The sequence below is a fragment of the Apodemus sylvaticus genome, chromosome 5 (genome assembly GCF_947179515.1).
Source record: "Apodemus sylvaticus chromosome 5, mApoSyl1.1, whole genome shotgun sequence".
Taxonomy (NCBI): domain Eukaryota; kingdom Metazoa; phylum Chordata; class Mammalia; order Rodentia; family Muridae; genus Apodemus; species Apodemus sylvaticus.
The window spans coordinates 123,071,276-123,098,050 of record NC_067476.1 but is presented as its reverse complement, the minus strand read 5'-3'; the positions used below and the strand labels follow the sequence as shown (position 1 = coordinate 123,098,050).

At 43.4% G+C, this 26,775-nt stretch overlaps 1 protein-coding gene and 1 pseudogene across 5 annotated transcripts in view; one reads left to right on the top strand and one right to left on the bottom strand.

Moving 5' to 3' along the window:
* Window positions 1-3,197, top strand: part of Esf1 (ESF1 nucleolar pre-rRNA processing protein homolog) — a 61,276-nt gene extending 58,079 nt beyond the window's left edge. For all 5 annotated transcript variants that reach the window (XM_052183741.1, XM_052183742.1, XM_052183743.1 and 2 more), the window contains one exon: window positions 2,184-3,197. In XM_052183741.1, the coding sequence (XP_052039701.1) occupies window positions 2,184-2,477 (294 nt within the window). In that variant the 3' untranslated portion in view covers window positions 2,478-3,197. The remainder of the gene's footprint in view (window positions 1-2,183) is intronic.
* A 4,664-nt stretch (window positions 3,198-7,861) lies between these two features.
* LOC127686572 (uncharacterized) lies at window positions 7,862-8,007 on the bottom strand (annotated as a pseudogene).
* Between the last annotated feature and the right edge of the window lie 18,768 nt (window positions 8,008-26,775).

The following is a 26,775-nucleotide window of genomic DNA, read 5'->3' as shown; positions in this document are numbered from 1 at the left end:
TAAAGGCGACAAAGTGACTGTCCTTTAACAATTCATCCCAGAGTGGATCGCACCACTGTTCTATGGTTGAGCACTAAATGAGGTAGTTACATTAAAGCTGGTAGCCATACTACAACAAAAACCTGTAGCCTTTAAATGTTAAAACCAGAAGCAGTGATGCTCATGCTGAGATAGTCAGCTGAGCATGGAGAGGTCACGTGGCAGGCCTCACTCTCGCTCTGTACAGTAGCCAGCTTGATGGGCCGTGCTTTCTAATTTCTGTGTATATTGTTGCTGTCCCTCGTCAGTGTCCTTCTTAGGCTGAGTGTGTGGTCCTAATGGCCATATATGCATGAGTCCGAGCCCTCCACAGAAAACTTTAAAGTAGCCACTAGGAATTACCTGACAGTTTCCACTAGTGAATTTGAAGAAGAAAAAAAAAAATAATAAAAAAAAAGATGGGTGAGTTTTGAATTGGGTCAAAGTGGATGGAAGGATATAAACGTCTTTGTAGTATGCAGAAGGATTACAAGACCACTACTGCTCCACCTTTTCATATATGTTTGTGTTCCCATGAAGTTTCTGATAAATTATGAGCTCTATCTTCACCCATAAGTAATCATGTATAAAATATTTTTCATAGAGCTGGTGATACAGCTCTGCAGCTAGTAGCACTCACCACCAAATCTGACAACCTGAGTTCATTCCCCATTGTCCACATGTTGTCCTCTAACCTCTACCTACCATACAAACAATCTTTTTTTAAGTTTTTGCATGAGGACTATGGAGATGGCTCAGTGGGTAAAGAACCAACTGAGCAATCAGGAGACCTGAGTTTGGACTCCAGTACTCACAGAAAAGCTAGCAGCAGCAGCATATTTGTATAACCCCAGAGCTACAAGGAATGGATACCGAAGGATCCCAGGGTCTGCTGTCAGCCAGCCAATTGATGATCTCTCACTTCAATGAGAGAAGCTGTCTCAAAATATAAAATAGAGAACAGTAAAGGAAGATACCCAACATCAACCTCAGGCACTAGCAGGCACGGGCACCTACACATACACATGTACTCACAGCCTGAATTTTCATGAGCGTTCCTTTGTTATTTATGGTATTTTGTCTATCAGTATCACTAAGTAGACTCAGGTCTTTCTTTGTTGTTCACTATTAAGTCTGGCTGGATTAGGGGTATACTTTTCAAGGTAGGACCATAGTACTTTTTGTAGAAACAGGATAAATCTGGGGTTTGTATCTTACCAAATCTTGGACTCAAGGGTGGATTTCTTTGGGGTTTTGTTTGTTTGTTTGTTTGTTTTTTTCACTTGGGGTACTTGAGCTAGAGCATCACACTGGTTTAGACAAGCACTCTACCATTGAGCAACATCTGCAGCTACCGTTTTGCATTATATTTTGAAACAGGGTTTAGCTAAGCTGCCAAAGGTGATCTTGAATCTGGAATCCTGAGTCAGCCTTCAAATTACCTACAATTACTGCCCTGTGCTCCCAGGCCTAGCTAATGTAGTGACTGCTTAAATTCCAGGCAATTCAATTGACTTGTCTATGATAAGTTAGAAGTTGGTCTTATGCTCAGCAAGGAACAGGAAGCCCTGCCTTGGAAACCACTTCTCTAGTCAGTCAAAATAATTATTCAAGTTATAGACCACAGAATACACATGGGCCACTAGTCAAATAGATTGGCTTGGGGAAAAGAGAACAGCATATCCTACACACTGTTATTAAAGGGTAGGCCTTGCCGGGCGGTGGTGGCGCACGCCTGTAATCCCAGCACTCTGGGAGGCAAAGGCAGGCGGATTTCTGAGTTCGCAGCCAGCCTGGTCTACAGAGTGAGTTCCAGGACAGCCCGGGGTATACAGAGAAACCGTGTCTCGAAAAAACCAAATCCAAAAAACAAACAAACAAATAAATAAATGGCAGGCCTTACAATTCCATTGAGTCTGCCCTGGCACATGCCTGTTAATCCCAGTTCTTAGGAGACCAAGGCCAGGAGGACCCTGTGTTCTAAAGCAGTAAGTTCCAGTTCAGCCTAGACTAAAAAGGCAGACCTTGTCTCAAGTTACAAACAGAAAACCTCTCTGGGATTGCAGAAATTGGTTCTCATGCCTCAGTGCACAGAGTACACACTTGTACTTAATAACCACAGCCCTCTGCGTTTGCTTACGAGTTTCTTCTCTTTGAATTTGCAGGTAAATGTCAGTGATGCACGGTTTCAGGCAATGTACACTTCCCACTTGTTCAATTTGGATCCCTCTGATCCTAATTTCAAGAAAACAAAAGCTATGGAAAAGATTCTGGAGGAGAAAGCTCGGCATCGAGAACGGAAAGAAGAGCTTCTTATTCAAGCAGTAGAGAGAGCTCAGCAGAACCCGGCAAAACCAGCACAGAAGCAACCCCTGGATACCGCCTTGTCCGTGCTGATTAAATCTGTGAAAAACAAGACAGAGCAGTTCCAAGCCAGAAAAAAACAGAGAATCAAATAACTGGGCACTGTCTCTGCTATCTCCTCAAGTATACAAAAAATAGCATAAAGGATAGTGGGAATAAAGCCATCTTTCTGAAATGTGAAAAATACCCTTTTTTGACCATTGTAAAGTTGTTCTTAACAGTTGGAGCTGGAGAGATGGCTCAACAATAAAGAATAATGCTGCCTTTGCAGAGCCTCAGAGTTTGGTTCCCAGCACCCAGTTGGCTGCTCACAGCCATATGTAATTCCAGGTCTGAGAGACCCGGTGCCTCTCCTGCCCTCCATGGACACAGCTTGCCCATAGTGTGTACAGAAACATAATTACAGGCAAAATAGTCACACACAGAAAACTTTAAAGTAAAATTTAGGAAAGAATGTTCCTCTTATGTAATTGTTTACCTAATTGTAAATACTTCATGTTTTATACTGTGTATTTTCAGACTTGCCGTAATATAATTATATAAACTATAGAATTCTTAAGAATTTTATATGAAGTTCGTTTCCCACAAGTACAGTTACTGTAGCTTCCCAAGATACTATTTACAATCCATGTAAAATAGTGTCAGTTTTTCTGTGTAAAGGTTAAAAACAAATTGAAAATATGTATATGTAGTGCCTTAACCTCTGAAGGCAGGAAGCAGATCTCTGAAGCTAGTGTGAAGCTGCGAACTTTTTTTCTGTGCTTAGTAATTTGCATGTAGAACTAATTTATAAATAAAAGTGTAAGATGGATTTATTTCTGTGTATAGCCTTGATTTGTGCCATTATATGCACTTCAAGCCAACTACTCTTAAAAAAAAATACTGAAAAGTGTGACTTTAACTCTTTAAGAAGACAGTTCTGTGGAAAGACTGTTTTATTTTTACATTGCCCATAATTGGATTTGAAATGTTCATGGACTCTGCAGTCATTTTCCTGTCTACCAACAACAACAACAACAAAAAAATCCTTCTGTACTTTAGGTTTTTAGAATGTTTTAGAAGGGTGGGTATGCTGGTATAAATTTAAGGAAACCCCAATTATTTTTTAAATTAAAGGACTGGTTCCACCTGTTCTAAATCTTAGGAACTATTAACTGACCTCTCACACAGGAAAACTGGATTACTGCATGTAAGTAAAAGGAAATAAAAGGCTACGTGGACTGTAGCAATTGGGTACAACCCATCCTAAAAGGAAATGCAAATCCTCTAGGTTGTGCAAAGTTGCCATCTTTAGTATAAAAACCAAAGTTTACCAAGAAAACATGTTTTTTAAAGGTGAAAAGCTCAGTGTAATATCAGAATGACAATTTAAACAGATTCTGGAAGGAAAAAAAATAGCACCTCTTAAATAAATTGCTTACTAAAATAGAGAAAACTAGAGACTCCAAGCAGGATTGTCTGCTATAGAGGACTCTTGTTAGATTGTTCATCCAAATAATGCTCCTAATATCCATCTGTGAACTTCCCAGCGTTACCCAATCAGTGATAATGAAGCCAGTGGGTGCATATGAGTGTCGTCTATAGGTAGTTCTGTAACATTCCTTGTTTCATTCTTTTTAAGGAAACTTTTGTAAGCTTTAGTTCAGATCAAGTAGGAATGGAATTTAATTAGTTTTATTTCTTTTCGGCTCTAGAAATAAAACCAGCCCATGTGCACTAGGCAAGTGCCCTCCCACTTCCGACCTTTGGTTTCTTAAGATAGGGACTTGCTCTGTAATTCTGTCTTCAAACTCATATCTTTCTCTGCTTCTTTAAGTTCTGAGGTTACAGACCAGAGCCACTCTTAGTGGGTTTGAGGCAGGAAAAGTGAGATGCCTTTGTGTTCAAAGGAACTTTTCTCTTGCCTGGGGTGGGCTTTAACTCAGAGTTTCAGGTACCAGGTATTCAAGGTCACATGACTTCCAAGTTCTCATCTGGTGAATTCAAAGAATGAAATTCGGGAGGCAGAGGCAGATGAATCTCTGTGAGTTTGAGGCCAGCCTGGTCTACAAAGTGAGTCTGGGGCAGTCAGGACTGATTATACTGAGAAACTCTGTCTGAAAAAAATAAATAAAATAAAAATAACACAGAGGGTGAGTTAGAAGTTATAGACTCATAGAAAGCAGAGCTCCTGTCCAGCACGAGTGAGTTTCAGGACGTGAACAACCAAGGAGCTTCAAGCCTAGGTTCTTTTTAGTGGGCTGGTGGCAAACACTGGCCAGGCATAGGGAGGTAGTTCACCCATCCAGTCGGATCCCACACAAGGTGTCCAGGTATCATCTGAGTTATCATATCCTCACTTTAAGCATCTAGGAAGGGTTATGAGATAACAAGGAACTTTGGTGGTGTGCCTGACCACCGATGGTGTGCCTGACCACTGGTTTCTACCTTAAGTCCCCACCAGTTTCATTAGTTTATGCTTGCTTTCTCGAAACAAGTTTATGCTTGTTTTAGAACCCTAAAAGTTACTAAGTCTCTAAGTTACTTAGTCTCTTAGTTCCTGCTTAAATTTCATTCACCATTTTTTTTAACTTTTTGATTCTTTGTGAATTTCACATCAGACATCCCAATCCCACTCACCTCCTCCTCTCCTACCCTCCCTCTTGCTACCTCCTTCCTGACAGAGAAAAAGTAAAAATCTTGCGGAAGATGTGTCACAGTGTGCCCCACAGGATTTGTTCCCTTTTGTCCACTATACTTTGCTCGCAGGTGTTCATTGTAATGATTAGTTGGTCAGGTACGAGGCCTCTAGCGTCTGATACTCAACTGGAAACTCACTGGGACTTGTCTCAGATACCCTGTTGTTGGATCTGTAGGGCCATCCCCTCCCTTCATGCATCCAGTAGTTCATCAACAGTGTCTTAGTCAGGGTTTTACTGCTGTGAACAGACACCATAACCAAGGCAAGTCTTTCTGTCTGTCTGTTTTTTGGATTTGGTTTTTTGTCGAAACAGGGTTTCTCTGTGTAGCCCTGACTGTCCTGGAACTCACTCTGTAGACCAGGCTGGCCTCGAATGCAGAAATTCACCTGCCTCTGCCTCCCAGAGTGCTGGGATTACAGGCGTGCGCCACCACCACCACCCGGCTCCAAGGCAAGTCTTAAAAGGACATTTAATTGGGCTGGGTTACAGGTTCAGAGGCTCAGTCCATTATCAAAATGGGAGCATGGCAGCAGCATTCAGACAAGCATGGTGCAGGAAAAGCACTGCATCTTCATAGGAAGGCTGCTAGCAGAATACTGGCTTCCAGGCCGCTAGAATGAGGGAGGACCTTTGTTTTTTCTTTTATTCTTTATCTTTTATTTTAAAGAATCAAAATTAATTTTATTTCAGGGCACAGAATTTTGATCACAAAAAGTTGAATGATCTTTGTGCTGTATTCATCTCAGTTATAACAACTTTTATTTTTATTATACTTTCACATCATAAACTAATCATAACTATTATTAAAAATGTCGGAAAGCAACTTTAATGAGGTAATTTTAAATGAAAACTTGTACACTGTATCTAAAGCCCAGAAAAATATTAATATGATACATTTGGAAACTACCAGGTATGTACAAATACAGGTCAAGTACATTAAAGCCTACTCCAACAGGGCCACACCTCCTAATAGTGCCACTCCCTGGGCCAAACATATACAAACCATCACAGATGGAGTAGATGTTGGGACGGGCCAGTTCAAAGCCCTGGATCTGGGCCTGAGAGGTATCTGAGCTGGTCAGCCTGTCAGCTCACCCTCAGGGCCAGTTCACCAGCAAGCGCCCCAGCCCACCCCCACAGTCAGGGCCATCTCTACCCTACTGTCATGGTAAGGTGTAGGGTGTTGCAGGCAGTTGGTGAGGGACATGGCCACTTCTCCCACTCTCATGACCCCAGTCAAGCTCTCCTGCCCTCTATGGGAGAGGAGGGGATCTCTTGCTGACACCACTGCACTACAGACAGGAAGCAGGGTGAATTCTCCCACACTCACCCTCAGGACCTCAGGAATGCGACCCCCACATTCAGAGGCAGCTTTATTGGGCTGCCCACGTGAGATGTGAGCCCTCACTAGTTCAGCAGCAGGGATAAGGGTCAGATCTCCTGATCTCATTACCCTATCTGGGGCTAGCTAGTGCAACTGGTGACAAGGACAAATGGGAGGAGAGGGAATCTCCCCCTCACTGACCCCACTGCAAAGCAGACAAGATGCAGGGCCAGTTCTCCAATACTTATGCCCTCAGGGTTGGTTCACCTGCAACCCCACATCCAGAGTCTGCTCTACTCTGCCGCCCAGGCAAGATCTCGATCTCCCTAGTGTTGCAGATGGTGAGGGGACAGGGCCAGCTTTTCTGCTCTCATGACCCCAAGGACCAGGTCTCCTGCCTGCTGCAGGTGATGAGTGAAAAGGAGGCAGTGGAGAGGGTATCTCTTCCTCTGCGTTGCCTCTCTGGAGATGAGTCTTTGGGCCCATTCTCCCACGCTGGTAGGCTCATCACTGGCTTACCCACACCTCCAGCAATGTGGGGGGACCCGCTCTCCCAAGTACTGAAGCCAGCTAAGGGTGGGGTCAGCTCTCCTGTTTTCACACCTCTAGAGCCAGCTCTCCCATGATGCTCAGATGAGGGGTGGGGCCAGTTCGTTTTTTTGGGGGGAGGGGGGTTCTAGACAGGGTTTCTCTGTATAGCCCTGGCTGTCCTGGAGTCACTCTGTAGACCAGGCTGGCCTCAAACTCAGAAATCTGCCTGTCTCTGCCTCCCAAGTGCTGGGATTAAAGGCGTGTTACCACCACCACCCGGCTTTGGGGCCAGTTCTATACAGCAATCAAATACCAACAAAAGGCAGCACAGACCAGGGACAGCATCTTGACCTTTTGCAGTAACAGATCCCTGCTGTTCCAGGACCATGGGCCTAGACATGGACCCTGGTGACAATACATACCAGGACACCACCATGGTCCCAGGTGGCAGCACCAGCTACTCACATCAGGCTGTTCCTCACTACCCTTAAATCTCCAGTTCTGCCCCTCTTCATTGTATCCACCTCCTTCTGTTTCGGTTTCTCTTCCATCTCTCCACCACTTACTCCTCTTTGTGCTGCCCAGTGTCTCCAAGTGTCTGAGCTCATCTCAGGAGTAATGTCAGGAGTGCTAGGCCCTGCTAGTGTATTATGACTCTGGGCCGAGGTCTGAGCCCCCAGGCCTGTGTGGCATCAGACTGGTGGTCATCTCAGGCTAGCTCCCTGACTGGCCAGCCCTAGTGGCTCCATGCAAGGGTTGTCTGTCTCCAACTCACTCCTGGTCGGGGCTACAGTCCCAGGTAGGGTTGTTCTAGTCTCTGTCTTGCTCCCCATCCTGGGAGCCTGTCTGAGCCTGCCTGGCACCAGACTGATGATGGTAGAGTCTCAGGCTAGCTCCCTCTAGCACTGGACTGGTAGCTGCTTCAGGCTTGTTTATTTCAGGGAATGTTGGGCTACTAATCATTCGGATGTTTGTAGGTCTGCACACTGAGTGTAGACATAGCCTCGCTCCTCCCTGACAACCCCTGATGCATATGTGATACAGCAGCCACACCTACAACAGCCACACCTACACCTCTGAGGCAGCAGTAAAGTCTCCTTTAACTAGGGAAACAATAGCCAGGTCCGGCTCCCTTTCGCACTTCTATTATTGTTGTTTTGGTTTGGTTTGGGTTTGTTTTTATTTTTTGAGACAGGGTCTCTCTGTTTAGCCCAGGCTGTCTCAGAACTCACTCTGTAGTCCAAGCTAGCCTCAAACTCAAAGATCCACCTGCCTCTGCCTCCTGAGTGCTGGGATTAAAGGAGCCACAACACCCAGCTTCTGACTCATTTTGTCAGAAGGTGTGTGCTTTTTAAGACAGGTGAAAATGAGACCAACATTCTTGTGACAAGCCTTCTATAACAAGACTAAATTACTAGCACTGCTACAGTGAAATAGGAGACAAAAGTGGAGCTCTGTCACAATTTAGCAAACAAAGCCTGGTGAATTGGTGGCTCATACCTTTAATCCCAGTGGAGGAAGAGGCAGGTGCATTTCTATGAGTTCAAGGCCATGCTGATCTACAGAGAGAGTTCCAAGTCAGTCAGGACTACATAGAGAAACCCTGTGTTGAAAAACAAAACAAAGAAGGTACATCTACCAGGACAGTAAATACTTCCTCCCTAAAAAAAACAAGTCCAAGATAGCCACACTGACCACTGAATTTCATCGCAATGCTAGAAATTCTAGCCCCTGTAATAAGAAAAGCACACAGACCACAGAGAAAAATGAAACTCCTATGTGTCCTCCCCAAGTGGGAAGAGGGTTTCTAACCTCCAGGCTAGCCACTATCTCTCAGCCCTTGAAGTTCTGGCCCTTTGTTCTCCATAAAACAATGCAGCCTCCTGTTTATTACCTGGGAGTCGGGCTAGTGAGCACCTGGTGCTAGCCTGGGGTGGAGCACTGGGATCAAGATCCGCCAGACCTACAGTTCCCTGAATCAAGCAGGCTACCCACTGAGCAGTGTGGAGCAGTGGAGCCAACACCCACTGAGCTTGTGGGGAGGGACTCGATCCAAACTGCCTTAAATTGTCAGACCCCAATTAAACTTTGGGCCTCGATCAGCAATTGTGATGTCCTGGCCTTCCTTCTTTTCCGCAGCCTCCCATCTATCCCCAGCTTCTCTTTCCAGGGACCCAGTTCGCAGTAGCTGCGGGCAGTTACACTCCTATATACAGATGACATAGTCATCTACATAGAAAATACCAAAGTATCAATTACATTTCTGTAGACTATAGTGCCCATATAAAAATATAAAACTGTACAAAATGGTTTGGTAATTTCTTATAAAAACATACAATTACCATTCAACTACTTAGCTGTACTCCTGAGTACTCAATTAAAAGTGCAAATCTTGTTTATGCAAAAAGTCTCATATGTGCTGGGAATGTTAGTACAGTGATTATTTAGCATGCATGAATTCTGAGATCAGTATCAAGCACTTAAAACTGGGCATGATAGTGCCAGCCTATGATGGTGCCAGCCTATGATGGTGCCAGCCTACCTATAAGGGTACCAGCCTACACTCTCAGTAGTTGGCAGAGGATCCATGGTGCAAGGTCATTCTCATTTCCATGGCCTAGCTGGCTTCTCTGTTGTTGTGATAAAATCATGCAGCAAATGCAATGTGAGGAAAGAGTTTATTTCATCTTACACTTGTACATTACAGTCCATCACTGATGGAAGTCAGGGCACGAACTCAAAACAGGAACCTGAAGGCAGGGACTAAAGCAGAGACTATGGAGGGATGCAGCTTACTAACTCGCTCTCAGTGGCTAGTTCAGCTTGCTTTTTCATTTGACCCAAGACCATCTACCCAGGGATGGCACCACCCACAGTGGGCTAGACTCCCACACAAGAGTCAGTAATGACTAAAATACTTCACAGACTTGCCTACAGGACAATTTGATGGAACCATGTTCCCAATTAAGGTTCCCTCCTTCTCGATGACCCTAGCTTGTTGATACAAGTTAACAAAAAGTTGATGGGTGCTGTCCCAAAGGAACTGTGTCTCTAAGTGAGGAAAAAAGTCTATCTCCCAGTCTTTATTCTCTCCATATCCACCTTAAACAGAACCGCTTCATTAACTGTGGGGCTCCCACCCTTCTCCCCCTTTTAAAAACAAGCTCTTACTAGGTAGCCCAGGACAGCAGGAGCTTGGAGACATTCTCCAACCTTTCCCTTAGTATAGAGTTTTCCATAGATGAGTATTTGTTTACCCATTCTCCTCAACTTTCTGTGGAAGCAAATGATAGTTTCTCTGGAATCTTTGAACCACCACACAGGTTAATTTTGTCTCTTGCCTCTTTCCTTCCCTGCATCCCACTGTGTGGAATGCAAGTGTAATGGCTAGAGCCATCTTGGATCCTAAGACAAATGCATTTTCTTCGTGTGTGGTTTAAGGGGAAGAAAGTAGCTAACTATACGTGGCTGGAAATATGAACGGTATTGTAGAGAGAGCAGTACCATCCATGGCCTCTGATTCCAAAACCCTCACAGTTAAGTACTTTTAGAAGCTTAACCTTTTCAAAGAAATCAAATAAGCCAGGTATGGTGGCGCACACCTTTCAGCACTCAGGAGGCAATATCAAACAGATCTCTGTGAGTCTGAGGGCAGCCTGGCTAAATAGTGAATTACAGGCCAATTGGAGCTATACCATGAGACTCTGTCTAAAAAAAAAAACAAACAAACAAAACTTAGCAATCAAATATCTTCATGTTCTCAGGTGATGACTGCTTACTCTTTCATCTTTAGCCATTTAACACAAAAACAACAGAGCGGCATTAGAAACTTTGTGGACTGTTGAATCCTAGTGTGCATGCTGAAGCCTGCTCACCAGCTTAAAATCACCCCTAACATAACTGTAGCCATTTTGTTCCATGTCTGCCGGTCATTAAATAAACGCCTTGATGCAGAGCAGGACCATGCTGACCCCGTTATGCTCTGTGTGTTCTGAGATTTGTTAATCTTCAGAAATTCCACAACTGTAAGCCTCCACTTAGGGCCAATCAGAATAAAGGTCAGGTAGAACTGTTCTATCTAGACTCAAGTAGCTTGAGTCAGGGCAGAGCACCACTGTATATGAACTCATTGTGGTTTTATTCCTTCACAAGCTGCTTCTGATCCAGCCTCTGCTCCCATGTCTATGCTGCAACCTTGATCGGATCTGCCTTGGGGTGTGTGTTCAATAAACTATTCTTGCTTAACTGAGACTGGAGTCTGAGTGGTTTGTGTGTTGATTCCTGAACCCCAACATGAACCATATTGCCACCACCACCCCTTTTTGAGAGGAGGTTTCATGTAGTCCAGGCTGTAGGACCTTGAGCCTCTGGTCCTCCTCCCTCTACCTCCCAACTACTGGAATAATTCCTGGGCATGCAGCACTGATAAATCAAACTCTAGGCCTCTTGAGCAATAATAGGCAGACTTACTGCTAACTGAGGTACATCTCCAAGCCCATTTCTCCTTTTCTATTACATGGTGGTCAAACTATGTGCAACTAGTACTTTCTAGAATAGGATGCTTAGGAACAGTGAGGTTTCCAGATTTCTGGGTGTGGACACGAGTCAAGGGAAGTGAGACAAACTCCCCTAGAAAGCATCTGGGACTCTGCTCTGCGTGTGTGCCTGGCATTCTGGTTCCAAACTGTTTGCCGCATCTCCAGGTTCACATCATCGCCTTCCTCTAAACATTTATAAAGGAGCAGTCGCCAGACTCAGGCGCATGGGAAAATGAAGACGCGTGTGAGAGATCCTGTGTTGAGCCTTATGTGTGGGTTCTACATTACCCCGAATTTGCCAAGCTGTGGAGACAAAAATCTCTACATGGTGTGACAGCGCCAAAGCAAACAGACTAGCTGGGAAGCACGTGCAGGAAGAGCCGGGAGCGGTGCCTGCTTGGGGATTATGAAATGCTTTCATTAATTTTTGAAATTTAAAATAAATTTTTACCTTGTTCATATGTACTTTTTGTCTTGCATAGATGTCATATTTTTCTTGAAATAAAAAAAATCTGAACTTAATTATCAGTATCTTTTCTCTTGGGCCAGTATGAAAAAATGTAATTTATTATACTACAAAGAGTTCATCTGAGGACTTGGATGACTCATCCCTGTAATCCCAGATCTCAGAAGGCTCAGGCAGGAGGATTGCCATGAGTTCCTTGGTTACAGAGTGAGACCTTGTCCTAAAAAAATAGTACATTAAATTTTGGGGGGAAATTATCAAATTAAGAAGGAGATGCTCTTTTATAAGTGACTTTTATGTTTTATTTTGTGTGATTTAAGACAATCTCTATATTATCTAGGCTGGTATCAAATTCTTGGTCTCAAACCATCTTCCTGCTTCAGTCTCCCTGAATATCTATGACCACAGGCATGTTTGACTGCCTGACTAAAGATGAGCTAATTCCAACAGCAACTCATTAATCAAATATAAACTCTGAAAATAATTACTGCGTCCATAAGTTCTCCCATTTGAATGGATAACCTGGCATTTACATTCTACAATTGTAGAGGTCACTGGAAAAATCAAAAAGTATCGGAGACTACACAGGAAATGCACTCCAGATTTCTTTGTATGCCACTGAACCTATCCATTGCCGTAGGCATGTAGCACATTAAACAAACCAACAATATTACTCTATTTCCTTTGTTATAATAGAATACCGGAAGCCAAATATGTAATAAAGAAGAAGGGGGAAAAGTGTGTTAATCACAGATTTGGAGGATGAAAAGTCCAAGATCAGAGGCAGAGGTAGTTCAGGTCTGAAATCTCAGTACTTGCAGGCAGAGGCAAGAGAATCAGCAGTTTAAAGTTAGCCTCAGCAATATAGCAAATTCAAGGCCAACCTGAGCTACAAGAGAATCTGTCTAAAAAACAAAAGAAGAGGAGTCCAAGTTAGGGTTTTACCACTGTGAACAGATGCCATGACCAAGGCAACTCTTATAAAAACAACATTTAGTTGGGCTGGCTTTCAGGTTCAGAGGTCCAGGCCAGTATCATCAAGGCAGGAGCATGGCAGTATCCAGGCAGGCATGGTACAGGCTGAGCTGAGAGTTCTACATCTTTGTCTGAAGGCTGCTAGCAGAATAGGATGAGGGTCTTATAGCTCACACCCACAGTGACACACCTAACTCCAACAGGGCCGCACTTTCTTTCTTTTTTTTTAATTTATTGATATATTTATTTACATTTCAAATGATTTCCACTTTTCTGGACCCCCACTCCCGAAAGTCCCATCAGCCCCCTTCCCTCCCCCTGTTTTCCCACCCAACTCTTCCCACTTCCCTGTTCTGGTTTTGCCCTATACTGCCTCACTGAGTCTTTCCAGAACAAGGGGCCACTCCTCCATTCTTCTTGTACCTCATTTGATGTGTGGATTATGTTTTGGGTATTCCAGTTTTCTAGGTTAACACCCACTTATTAGTGAGTGCATACCATGATTCATTTTTTGAGTCTGGGTTACCTCACATAGTATGGTGTTCTCCAGCTCCATCCATTTGCCTAAGAATTTCATGAATTCATTGTTTCTAGAATAACAAAAAACCCAGGATATCTAAAACTATTCTCAACAATAAAAGAAATTCTGGGGGTATCAGTATCCCTGACCTCAAGCAATACTACAGAGCAATAGTGTTAAAAACTGCATGGTATTGGTACAGGGCCGTACCTTCTAATAGTGCCACGCCCTGGGCCAAGCATATACAAACCATCACAAAGGTCAAGTGTCTTTGTCCACTCAGCATCTGAAAGCCCCTTTTCTTGGGTCACAACATGATGGAGGAAAAGAAAACCAAAGGAGTGAGTGCTTACAGAAGAGGCAGAGTACATGAGGAGGCCTTACTTCCAGGAGAGCTACCTAAACTCTTGACTGAAGGCTGACCCTAATTTCTTCAGATGGTGGTGCCTTCACTGACCTAATTACCTCCAGCTTTGGCTCCACTCTTTAAGGTCAACAACGTCACACTCAGAAATAGCTTCCAGGATTTGAACCTCCATAGGACACACACAAGCCATGTAAAAACCATATAACCGACTCTAGATAGCTTAAGAAAAACAAAATAAATCACCAGAACCAGGCATAACTTCAGTAGTACCAGCTCTTGGGAGTCAGAGGCAGGTGGATTTCTGTGTTTCAAGGTCAGTCTGGCATATATATTGAGTTTCAGCCAGAACTGCAACGTGAGGCCCTGCCTGAAAAAGTCACAAGAAAAAAATTTAAGGGGCTAGAGAGATTGCTCAGCAGTTAAGAGCACTTGCTATTTTTACAGAAGGGTGCTCAGTTCCCAGCACCCAGAAGGTAAATCACAACCATCCAAAAACAGAAATAGTGCCTATTCAGACATGCAGGCACAGCACCATACACTTAAGATAAAGGAATCTAAATGTGTTAAAATTTATTAGAATAAAATTTGAGTTTTGGTGCCATTAAGATAAAACAATGGGCTGGGCCGTGGTGGCACACACCTTTAATCCCAGCACTTGGGAGGCAGAGACAGGTGGATTTCTGAGTTCGAGGCCAGCCTGGTCTACAGAGTAAGAGAGTGAGTTCCAGAACAGCCAAGACTACAAAGAGAAACCCTGTCAAGAAAAACCAAAAAAAAAAAAAAAGATTAAACAATATAATACAAGCAAGTTAATATTTGTACATAATACTCTAAGAACCAAATATATTTTCTTGTATGAAATACATATCAGTATTATTTTTAAAGCAATTTCACTCTATTACTTAATGACAGGAACAACAATCTGGAAGACGATCTAAGCATTTAGAACAAATAAGTGTCTAATTTCCCTGATGTCTAAAGAGAGAACTACAAATGTTAAATCCATTAACAGGGAAGAGTTTCTATCATCTGTCTAGACGATGCTCTTCTGTTCAAGAACTTGGAAAATGTATTTGCTTGGAAACCTGTTTTAAGGCTTTGTCTCGATGACAAGCAGCAAAGTTCTAACACAGCATTTCCGACAAAGAATTCTGGATTTGATCTAATTCTTCTGCACGGCTGCCCCACTTTCGCAGTGTACCCACACACTTGTGACTAGAAGCCCATCTGAGTCACGGATGAGACGGACTGCCTCTGGGGGCAGAGGAGACAAGACGCTCCCTTTTCCCTAGGTACCTACCTATATGATTTTGTTTTAGTTTGGATAATTTGCAAAAGTCCTTTAAATAGACCAAGATCAAATCAAGACCTGTAAGAAATAACTGTAAAGAAGCCCTATTTTCTCAGGAAGCTGAGACAATAGCGCTGCGCAGTGGGATGTGAGTAGGTGGGAGAGGAAAAAAAGCAAGCAAATAGGTGATGACAGAAGGAAAAGAAGCCGTGGGGTTTGTGGGCCATGAAGCGAGGAAGAACTGGAGATGCAGAGGCGGTTGCTGTTCTTCCTCATTGGCAAATGGTGAATCACACTGTCCATCAATAGAGCCTCAACAGAGCCAGTAACAAATGCAAATGCCACTGGCCTCTGCCTTCTTCCTTTGAGAAAACCATTGTGTGAGTAGCCGTGACTCCCAGAGCTGCATCCTAACCCAGGAAGAGGATCAGAACCTGCAGACTGGAGACCCATACCTGACTGGACATGTCCTGCCCTGTTTATTTCTCAACATTGGCCTATCTGCTCATCTCTCTAGTTGGTTGGGGTGGCGCTTCAACCATGAGACTGGATGACTCTGTTGAATTACAGTTTTTTTTTTTTACTTTTTTTTATTCGATATAATTTATTTACATTTCAAATGATTTCCCCTTTTCTAGCCCCCCCACTCCCCGAAAGTCCCATAAGCCCCCTTCTCTTCCCCTGTCCTCCCACCCACCCCTTCCCACTTCCCCGTTCTGGTTTTGCCGAATACTGCTTCACTGAGTCTTTCCAGAACCAGGGGCCACTGCTCCTTTCTTCTTGTACCTCATTTGATGTGTGGATTATGTTTTGGGTATTCCAGTTTTCTAGGTTAATATCCACTTAGAATTACAGTTTTACTGTGATGTGTTTAACTTTAGCCAGAGATTTATTTCCTTTGGAGTCTTTGGGTTGGGCAAACATTTGAAGACACCCAGTGGCCCTGCCCACTATACGCCTACAGCACAAGCCACTAAAATGCACAAGTATGGGATAGAGAGATGGGAGAGAAATAGAAGCTAAACTGTTTGAGCACTATAAAGAGAGGCAGATCTGGAGACATGAGGGTGGAGAGAAACAGCCTGTTGTGAGTAGCCTGAGATGCCTCCTGAGGCCTTGATGAAGTCCTGGCCTGTGCTGCTACCAAGGACCATGTCTGGGTTCATGAGCATGCAACAGGAGGGGGCTGTGTCCATGTCTATGGCCCATATTACCATCAAAGGCATGTGGGCATGTAGTGTGTAGTTTGTGCTACCCCACTTTAAGCTCCTGGAGGACAACCCTACCAGCCCTGCCCAGCTTCCCCCTCAGATCCACAGATGACCACAGACACACACATTACTCAATTTCAACCTGCCTTACTGGTTCAATTGCTGGGCACTTCTAATCTAGCTAGCATGCCCTTCCCAATACCCTTATGTCAGCACCCAAATCTGTCCTCAGCTTCAGTTGTTCAGTTACCTTTAGTCTCAGCTCAACACCCTCACCTTCTACCTGGAGAAGCAGCCTATAGTCATTCTGCCTGAGCTCTCACATGGCTCGTCACCTTTCCCCCCTTCAAAGCAAGGCAAAAATATTCCTTCCTCTCCTGCTTCCCTTTGCCTGCCTCTGGGGACCCAGAAGTCCTGCCTCTTTCCTTCCACCCAGTAATTGACCCCTGGCATCTTTATTGATAGATCAAGAACCAATTGGGTAACAGGACCTTAACATCAGAGCCACCCTCTACATGGACATCCCTGGTCAAGGCTGCTGCCTGAGACCATGTTGATATCCAAGGGCTGTAAAGAGCTGGCTCCACCCTTCACTGGCTATAACACTCTGAAGAATGGGCCCTGCTCCTCACCTGAGCAGTACACTAGAGCTGGAACTGGTGGAGACTTGGGTGAGCCCAATAGAGGTCATGAGGACAAGAGAGCTGCCATGTCCCTTGTCTGCCACGTGGCAGCATAAATGAGGGAGAGCTTCCCTTCCACCACCTAGGCTTTTGCTGCCTCTAGCAGGTGGGAGAGCCAGCCCCAGAGTCATGAGAACCAGAGAAGTGACCCTACCCCTTGACACCTGTGGCATTAGATGATTTAGCTGGGGCAGTCCTGGAGAACTGGCCATAGTAGTGAAGTGTGGGAGAGCTGGTGGATTGACAGCTACACCTAGACCCAAGATTTAGGGCCTTGAGTTGGCCCACCCCAACATCTACTCCATCTATGAACTGCTAGGCCACATGAAGGGGCTGGTCCTGCCTGCATGTCCAAAGCTGCTGAATTATATAAAATGAATTATATATTCTAGATAGCCCGATAGCCCACATAAAAGACACACAAACCACATATTTTGTTTACAAACTATAGTCTATATTGGGCAGGTTTTAGAGTCATTATAATTTGTGTCATAACCATATGTCCCTTGATACTTACTTGATACTGTTTTTTCCAGGCCACATGCTTGTGGTCCATCTCTCATGGCATCTTCCTCCTCCCCTAGTCTCACCTTTCTCCTCTCTCATCTCTACCTGCTACCTTCAGCGAAATAAATGAAAACCCACCTACCTCTATCTACTGCCCAATCACAGGCTTTAGCCTCTTATTGACCAGTTAACTTGGGGATCAAGGTTACATAGCACCATTTGTAGTATGTGAGGATCTCCTCATCAGGGGCAACCAGATCTTGGAGGCCAGTGTTTAGCATTTGAATACACAGCAGTGACACACCAATCACAACAGCCAGCAGGATCTCCCTGACACAGGGCAACAGCAGGATATCCAAGAGGATTCTCCATGAGGATCCAGTATTGATAGTGTATGAGAAGTCAGAGGCCTCAAACCAGACCTCGTTACAATCAACATTTTCAAGGAAAGATATATGGACAAAAGGGTGTACTGTGGAGCACAGTATAGCTTACATGAGGAGATGCCTTATTATATTTTATTTTTTATTTTGTGGACCCCCACACAAGGTTGCAAGGCAGAGAGCAGCCAGAGAACCACTTAGCCAGACTTCAGAAAGAACTAGGAAGTGTGAGCTCATTTATATCTGAGCTCAGATATAATTGAAGACAATTATATCTGGCAAATAAAAGTTGCCCTTTCACTTTATTGTTAAACAAGATCCTTTTCTATTCAAATTCTATCCATTCTATGAAGGAAAAAATAAAATTAGTATTATTGAGTGGCTACCAAGTGATCCTTGGTAATTTCTTTTTATTGAGGCCCACCACATTATTGAATATTTATTGAGTATCTACAAAGTAGCTCCTGGGATAGAGAAACTGAGTCGGTGAGACCAGCTGGGCAGTCATTGATAAAGATCTGAACTGAAATGTCCCTATAAAGCTGTGTGTTGAAGGTTGATTCCTGCTGGAGGTAATAAACCCTGTAGGAAGTGAGACTTGGTGATGGAAGGAAGTTATGACATGGGAAGACTTCCTGTGAAGGTGATTTGGGCACGCGTTCTGCATTATCAGAGACTCAAAGTAATGGAGCCTAGCGACTATAGGCAATACCTTTGAAACCATGAGCTTAAAGTAAAGCTTTTCTCCCTTTAAATTAATTATATCTGGACTTTTGTAATAACAATGGAAATCTATGAGTAGTCACATGGGCACTTGGGCCAAAGCCATCTTGTGAGCCAAACTGCTGTTCACAATAAACACTTAGAGGATCAAGCATCAAGGAAAAAAAAAGATGGGCAGTGTGATAGCTCAGTGGAAGACTTGATTTCTGTCCCTGGGTAGCACAGGATAGAAGCAGAAAGCCGACTCTGACAAGTCGGCCTCTGACCTCTACACACATGCTCTGGCACCAACTCCCACACAAAAAGTAAGAATGATATAAGTTTGTTTAACTGTCTGTCTCTGCCTTCAAAGTGCTGACAGTAAAGGCATTCACTCCCATGCCCAGCCTAACAAGTATAATTTAAAAGGGGTCAGGAGAGAAAAAGAGACAGACAGTGAAAGAGAGAGAGAGAGAGAGAGAGAGAGAGAGAGAGAGAGAGAGAGAGAGATGCAGATGCTGACACATACATGCCTATAATGCCAGCACTCACCAAGTGGAGGCCGTAGTAGAGTCAGGAGTTTGAGGCCATCTTCAGCTACACAGTGAGTTCCAAGTTAGCATGAGTTACATGAGACCCTGTCTCAACAAGCAAACAAAAAAAACAAACACAAACTGGAGCAAGAGGTGAGGCCAGTATGGCTTGGATTTTGTTTTTGTTTTTGTTTTTGTTTTTGTTTTTTTCGAGACAGGGTTTCTCTGTAGAGCTCTGGCTGTCCTAGAACTCACTCTGTAGATCAGGCTGGCCTTGAACTCAGAAATCTGCCTGTCTCTGCCTCCCAGAGTGCTGGGATTATGGGCGTGCGCCACCACCGCCAGGTGCCAGTGTGGCTTGAATGAGAATGTCTTCCTTAGACTCTGTTAGGGTTTCTATTGCTGTGAAGAGACTCCATGACCACGGGAACTCTTACAAAGAAAAACATTTAACTGGAGCTGGCTTACAGTTATAGTGCTGGAGAGACAGCTGAAGAGTTCCACATCAGAATCTGCAGGCAACAAGAAGAAAAGCAGAAACACTTGTTCTGGCTTGAGCTTATGAGAACTCAAAGCCCAACCCCAGCGGCATACTACCTCCAACAGCCTCCAACCACACCTCCCAGTAGTACCAGTCCCTATGAGCTAAAGCCATTTTTATACAAATCACCACATTCCCCATAGGCTTATAGCTATATTATAATACAAACTGCATTTAGTCCAACTTCAATAATCTCTAATAGTCTCATCAATGTTTCAAAGTCCAAAGTTCAAAGTCTCTTCTGAAACTTAACAGTAAGTCCCCTGTAAAACTCAAAATGAAAAAGCCATGTTCTTTGAGCTGACACAGGTTGTTTGAACTGACTTGAAACTAGATGGCCTTGTCCTAAGTAAATGGCCTTTGTGGGAGGTTTAAGGGAGTTTCCAGGTAAACAGAAACTGTCTCTTACAAGATGTGCTCTTTTGTTTGGTTCTGTTTGCTCAGTAATCATCTTTCTGTTTCCCAGCTAAAGTCCTTTGTTTAAGACATTGTCTTCAGCACTGCATCTTTGAGCTACCACTTTAAAACACTATGGCTGCTTTTCCACACAACCCAACTTTGACTCTCAACAGTCACATGGTGGAACACAGGCTTCTGTAACTCCAGTTCCAGGGGGATCTGGTGCACTCTTCTGGCTTCTTCAGGGACTGCAGACACATGGAACACAGACATACAGGCCAACAAACACCCGCATACACATAAAACACAAAATAAAGTTTGTAGAATTCCCAGGAACTAGAGTAACAGACAAGTGTGATATGCCCAGTGTGAGTACTAGGAATCGAACCTGGGTCCTCAGAAAGAGAAGCAAGTGCTTTTAACTGCTGAGCCACACATGGTATGTACTCACTGATAAGTAGAGATTAGCCCAAAAGTTTGGAATACCCAAAATGCAATTCACAGACCACATGAAGCTCAAAAAGAAGGAAGACCAAAGTGTGGGTGCTTCGGTCCTTCTTAGAAGGAGGAAAAAAATACTCACGGGAGGAAATACAGAGACAAAGTGTGGAGCAGAGACTGAAGGAAAGGCCATCCAGAGACTGCCCCACTTGTGAACCCATCCCATATTCAGTCTGGTTCTGTTTTCCCAGTAACCATCCTTCTGTCTCCCAGCTAAAGTCCTTTGTTTAAGACATTGTCTTCAGGACTGCATCTTTGAGTTACCACTTTGAAACACTATGGTTGCTTTTCCACACAACCCAAGTTGTGTGGAAAACCTCGACACTATTGCATATGCCAACAAGTGCTTGCTAACAAGAGCCTGATATAACTGTCTCCTGAGAGGTTCTGTCAGAGCCTGACATATACAGAGGCAGATGCTTGCAGCCAACCATTGGACTGAGCGTGAGGGCCCCAATGGAGGAGTTATGGGAAGGACTGAAGGAAGTTAAGGGGTTTGTAAACCCATAAGAAGAACAACAATATCAACCAACCAGACCCCCCCAGAACTCCCAGTGACTAAACCACCAACCAAAGAGTACACATGGAGGGACCCATGGCTCTAGCAGCATGTGTAGCAGAGGATGGCCTTGTCGAGCATCAATGTGAGAAGAGGTTCTTGGTCCTGTGAAGGCTTGATGTGCCAGCATCCTCATAGAAGCAGGGGAAGTGGGGATGGGATAGGGGCTTTCCAGAGGGAAAGCCAGGAAAGAGGATAACATTTGAAATCTAAATAAAGAAAATATCCAATAAAAGTGAGAGAGCAAAAAAGATACACTATTCCTCCAGAACTTGAATTGTAAACATAAAAAAATACAAAATAAAGGAAGAAAATAATTTTATAAATACAGCGCTGGACATGATGATCATATCACTTGGAAGGCAGGGGCAAAAGGATCTCCGTGAGTTACAAGCTAACCTGGTCTACACAGTGATTTCCATGACAGCCAGGGCTACTAATGGGGTCCTATCTCAAAAAAAGAACATATAAACCTTTCATGTCATGAGCATATCCCATTAGGTATACTTGGTATGCCTAGAAATTTTAGGTCTAGGTACCTGGCTCCCAATGTCTCATTCATTGTTTGACTTAGCATTAGATCTCATTTTAGAAAGCAAGACTTATTTTTTATAGTGTGGCTTCTATTGGGCTCTTTAGATCAAAGCTCATAGTTGGGAGTTGTCAACACATAGAATGAGAAATATTATCTCCATTAACACTGCTTTGGAATACTGGAGACTCTGAACTTCCTGTTGGACTGAGTTTTTGCACTTGATGTACAAAATGTACACTGTATAAGGGTACATTTTGCAGGATAAGCTATTCACTAAATTTCTCTGGAGGCACTGGCATTTTTCCCCATATAAATATTTTTCATTCTGCTTTAAAAAAACATCAAACTGTTTAAAAGAACCCAAGTCACATATTTTTAATAACTTTGAAAAATAAGTAGGGTAAGCATTTTTCCTTTCATTTTACCAGTGTAGAAACCTAATACTTGGTTTCTGGGAATTATGTAACTTTTCCCAGACCGAACAAATAGTTCATAGATGAATAGCTATGGGACATTCTGACACCTTTCACTATCCAACAAACCACTGTGGAATATCCTAAACAGCATTCAAGTATGCAGGAGTCCAGACTATTTCAGCCACCATGACTGCTTTGTCACAATCGAAGGTATTCATTGTAATGTATCTGTTATGATTAAGCAACGGATCATGACCCAGTACAAACCTGTGATAATCCAACCACTTAGCTTCACATTGATGATAGTTATCTGTCTGGTGAATCATATCTTATCAATCAGCAAAACGTCCACCAAATGCCTTTTAGAAAAATATTGCTGAAACGTTGTCTTTGATGCCTTCAGAAACATACAGGACTATAGAACAGCTATTTAGTCAGTTTCCCTTCAACCATTCCTATTGTTTCTGTTGAGTTATAGTTAAAGGAGTGGCTGCTGTTGAGCCATCTTTTATGACAGTTAAGCTAGAATCATATTCTAGTTGGCAAATTGCTCACATCATCGGAACAACTGGAATCAAATTCCATCCTTGGCTGGAAAAGAGCAGCTAATACCTGCTTTCTCAGATGGAGAGCAAAACAGTGGGGCAGGGCCATGCCATCAGCTTAAACTGTCATTGTCCCCTTGCATAAACTGAGCATTCGTGAGACAAATCCCACTGCATTCTGCCACAAACTCAAGCTCCTGATTGTTTTGCTCCTCTTGTCCATCTTAGTAACTATTTGGCTCTAAATAACAGAACTCAACTGTCCTCATTAGCTATAACTGTCTACTCGACCCAGCCTGGAGCCATCTTAGAAAGGGATCTCAAATGAGAGATGGCCCAGATCACACAGCCTTGTGAGATGCCTCCAGCAGATTACTGTCTCCATCATTAACTGACGTGTAAGAGACCAGCTCACTGTGGGCAGCACTATCCCCTGGACAAGTAGTCTTGACCTGAGAAAGCATGAGTCTATGAGTGAGTCACCAAGCAGTATGTCACTATAGTTTCTGCTCCTAGTTCCTGTTTTTAGTTCCTGCCCTGACTCCCCTCAATGATGAACTATAACTTGTAAAGCTGACAAAGTTTTAACTATAAACTATAAAGCAAAAACTATAACTTTGTTCAGCTGACTTTGTAAGCTGAACAAAGACCATTCCTCCCCTAAAATTCTTTAACAATTTCTTTTTATTTTACATGTACTGGTATTTTGCCTGCATACATATCTATGTGACATGTATGTACATACAGAACCAGTGAAGGCCAGAAAAGAGTGTGAGCTCCTCTAGAACTGGTGTTACAGGTGGTTGTGGATGGTCTGATGGATGCTGGGAACCAAACTCCAATCCCCTAGAAGAGTAGTCAGTGTTTTTAGCTGCTAAGCCATCTTTCCAGCCTCTTCAGTTGTTCTTGGTCACAGTGTTTTATCATAGCAACAGAATAGAAACTAGGATATCTGTCAGCTCATAAGAATGTGGATAAGGGGGAATTGTGAAGGCACAGAGGAATCCAGCCCTTAGGAGATGGATATGAGCATTTACTGATTCTTCCCTTGTAATCACTTCCTGTATCAATAGCTCAGTTTCTTTTTGGGAATCTGGTGGTCCAGGAATTGAGCTAGGGAGTTCTAAAGACTCCAGTTCTGGTTCTTGGAATGGCCATGTAACCAAGTCTCATCCAGCGGCCAAAATCCATCCTATTTCTCACCCATGGCCACGTGACTGTGGCAGAGACAAGCATGTGACCTTTATCACAGGATTCAAGTATCTTAGTGGAAATTCTGAACTCTCTTTTGTGTGACAGAAGGCCAACATGAAGCTCTGGGGGTTTGGAGCAGCCATCTTGATCTTGTCAGTGAGGAGAGATGGGAAGAGGTCAGGTCCTTGGATATGTCCAGGTCACTTAAATGGCACCCTAAGTCAAAGTCACCTTTAATAACATAAGCCAAGAAAATCTCTTCTTCTCCCCATTTCTTCCTCTTCTTCCTTTGTCTACAGACATCATTCTTCCAAATGACTGACAGTTCCTAAATTCACCCTAACAAGCAAAAAACCCACATTAGAATTCCTTTGCTCCTGTGTTACTTGTCTGGAGTCAGAAATGTGATTTTTCAACCCACAGTGGTCCCGAGGGAAGAGCAAGTGATTAAAGAAACAGAAAAGGCAGAGCTACAAACTTATCGCCGACCCATCACATCAGTTCCTGGGGTCAGGGAGTCAGAAAGGGCTCAGATCCAGTCTGTTCTCATTTAACTAAGATCAAAATGAACCAGAGCCCTGCTGCTTTTTAAAGAGGAGTTATCAGCAGATATATTCTCTCACTATTCCAGTGTTCTCCAGCAGAAAGGAGACACGATGTCCTTTTGAAGAAGTGTGTGCTGCAGAGGATTTAACCAAGCGAGCTGAAGGCGATTCCTAGAAACTCTTTGAAAAGAAAACATTGGCATTCTCTGACCACAGACGACGAAATATGGATGACAGTAAGAGTGCAGAGTGAGAGCAGCTGGGGACTTCTGAGCAGATGAGGTGCTAAAAATGACTCCCTGCTGACTTAGAGGAGATCTGGGTTTTGAGCTTCTAATGCGAAGTGCTTCCCACCCCCCTCTTCACTCTGGCTCAAGTTAAGCTTCTGGTTCTGGACTCTGCAGTAATTTTCCCATTGTGGTGGCAAGACAGAGTTCAGGGATGTTCTCTGCTTAGCTGAGCTCATTCCAGTAGTACAGACTGTTTCAAATTCTTATTCAGGGTTCCTTGAGAACAGGGGAGCCTTGAACTTCAGAGAATTTTACTTGGTCTTGTTTCAATGTATTCTTAACAAGCAGGGTGCTTTCTATAGATCCAAAGACCACACTTTCAACGATGTTTTAAAGTTTTGTAGTAGTCAATATTCTTTCAAGTTGACCAAAAAAAAAAAAAAATGCAATCTAAAATAGCTGGAGCACAGGGGAATTTACTTTTGGATCTAAGAAGTCCAAGATTGGGTGTGCTTCACCAGTGAATTTATTTTAAGCATCAATGGACATTAAGATTTTATGAGATCTGGCTTGCAAAATGGATCTGCAGATAAATGTGTGTGCCAAACAGATGATCTGAGTTTGATTGTCAGAACCCATGTAAAAAAAGCTGAGTATGGTGGGACACATCTATGATTCCAGCATTCCTAAAACGAGATGGGACTGGAAGACAGGAGAGTCACCCAGAAGTCTAGTTCAGCTAGTCTGCAGTGTGCAGTGAGACAGAAATAAGAGAGGCCTTGCATCAGCCCAGTAGAGTCAACTTCTGAAGAGTGGTCCCCTGACCTCTACATATACGTTGTGTCAAATATACACATATGCACACAAACGCAAGCAAACCAATATTTCGTGAGTTCTGATGCATATATATCCATGTCTGTTGCAATGATACAATAGCCAAAAGCTGCAAATAACCACAGATACATCAACATGTGAATAACTAAACAAATGTTACCAATGAACAAGTTAAACAGTAAAATATTGTATGGCTATAGGAAGAAAAGAATCACTGACTCATACCACAAAGGAGGTAAGTTTTGAGAACATCACGCCAAATTAATTACGGCATACAGAGGAGAAATATTTTTATGCATGTGTGTATCTGTGTGCGTTTGGTTATGCGTGAGTTTGAATTCATGTAGACATCAAAGGACAACCTTGGATGTCAGCCTCAGGAACTCTGTCCACTTCCTTTGAGGCAGGGTCTCACACTGGCTTGAAACTCACCGATGAGGCCTGACAGGCTGGCCTTTGGGTTCCTGGGAGACTCCTGCTTCTGCCTCAGCAGTGACTGGATTACAAGGGCACCACTATGCCCTATATTTTTACACGGGTGCTAGGGATTGAACTCAGGTCCTCAGGCTGGCAGCGAAGCACATTAATGATTGAACCACCTTTACGCCATCGACAAATATTGAACAATTTCGTTTACTTGAAATATCCAAAATAGGCATAGTAACAAAGGCAAAATACAGATTTGGAGAAACTGAGAGAAGAAGGTGAACAAGTAGCGGCTTAACAGCCTTTCTTTGTGGAGCGATGAAAACACTTTGAAACTAGGTAAAAATGGATGAATACTGCACAGCATTGTGAAAGTGACAAACCTCGGGTCACTCAACTGTTTATATTAAAGCGCTCAGTGTTGTGCTGCATAATTCTCACCTCAATGAAATGAAAAGGAAAGAAAGAGTGAACATAGAACAAAGGAAAACACCCCAAGCAAACAGAAATCTTTAAGTCAAAGTCCCTGAAAAGATCACAGGCTACTACAAGGCAGCAGCGCAGGGCTGTGTCTCCCGCTCACACGCTTTCCGACCTGTCTTCCTCTTTTCCTCCCTATTCTATGTTTTCTTTTTTTCCTTTGAACACACACACATGTGTGTGTGTGTGCATGTGTGCGATTTTTAATTTTTTAAATTAATTCATTCTCTCATACATTACACTGCAGTTTCCCCTCCCTTCATCCCCCACCCTCTCCATTGCTCCTTCCACCTCCTGCCTCCCCACACACTCCTCCATTTCCCTTCAGAAAAAAGGCTGGCCTTGCAGAGATATCAGTCAAACATGTCATATCAAGTTTCAATGAGATTAGGCACTTTTTGTCATAGTAAGATAGTATGACATAGTAAGACTGAGGCAACCCAGTAGGAGGGCAAGGGTCCCCAAAGCAGCTAAAA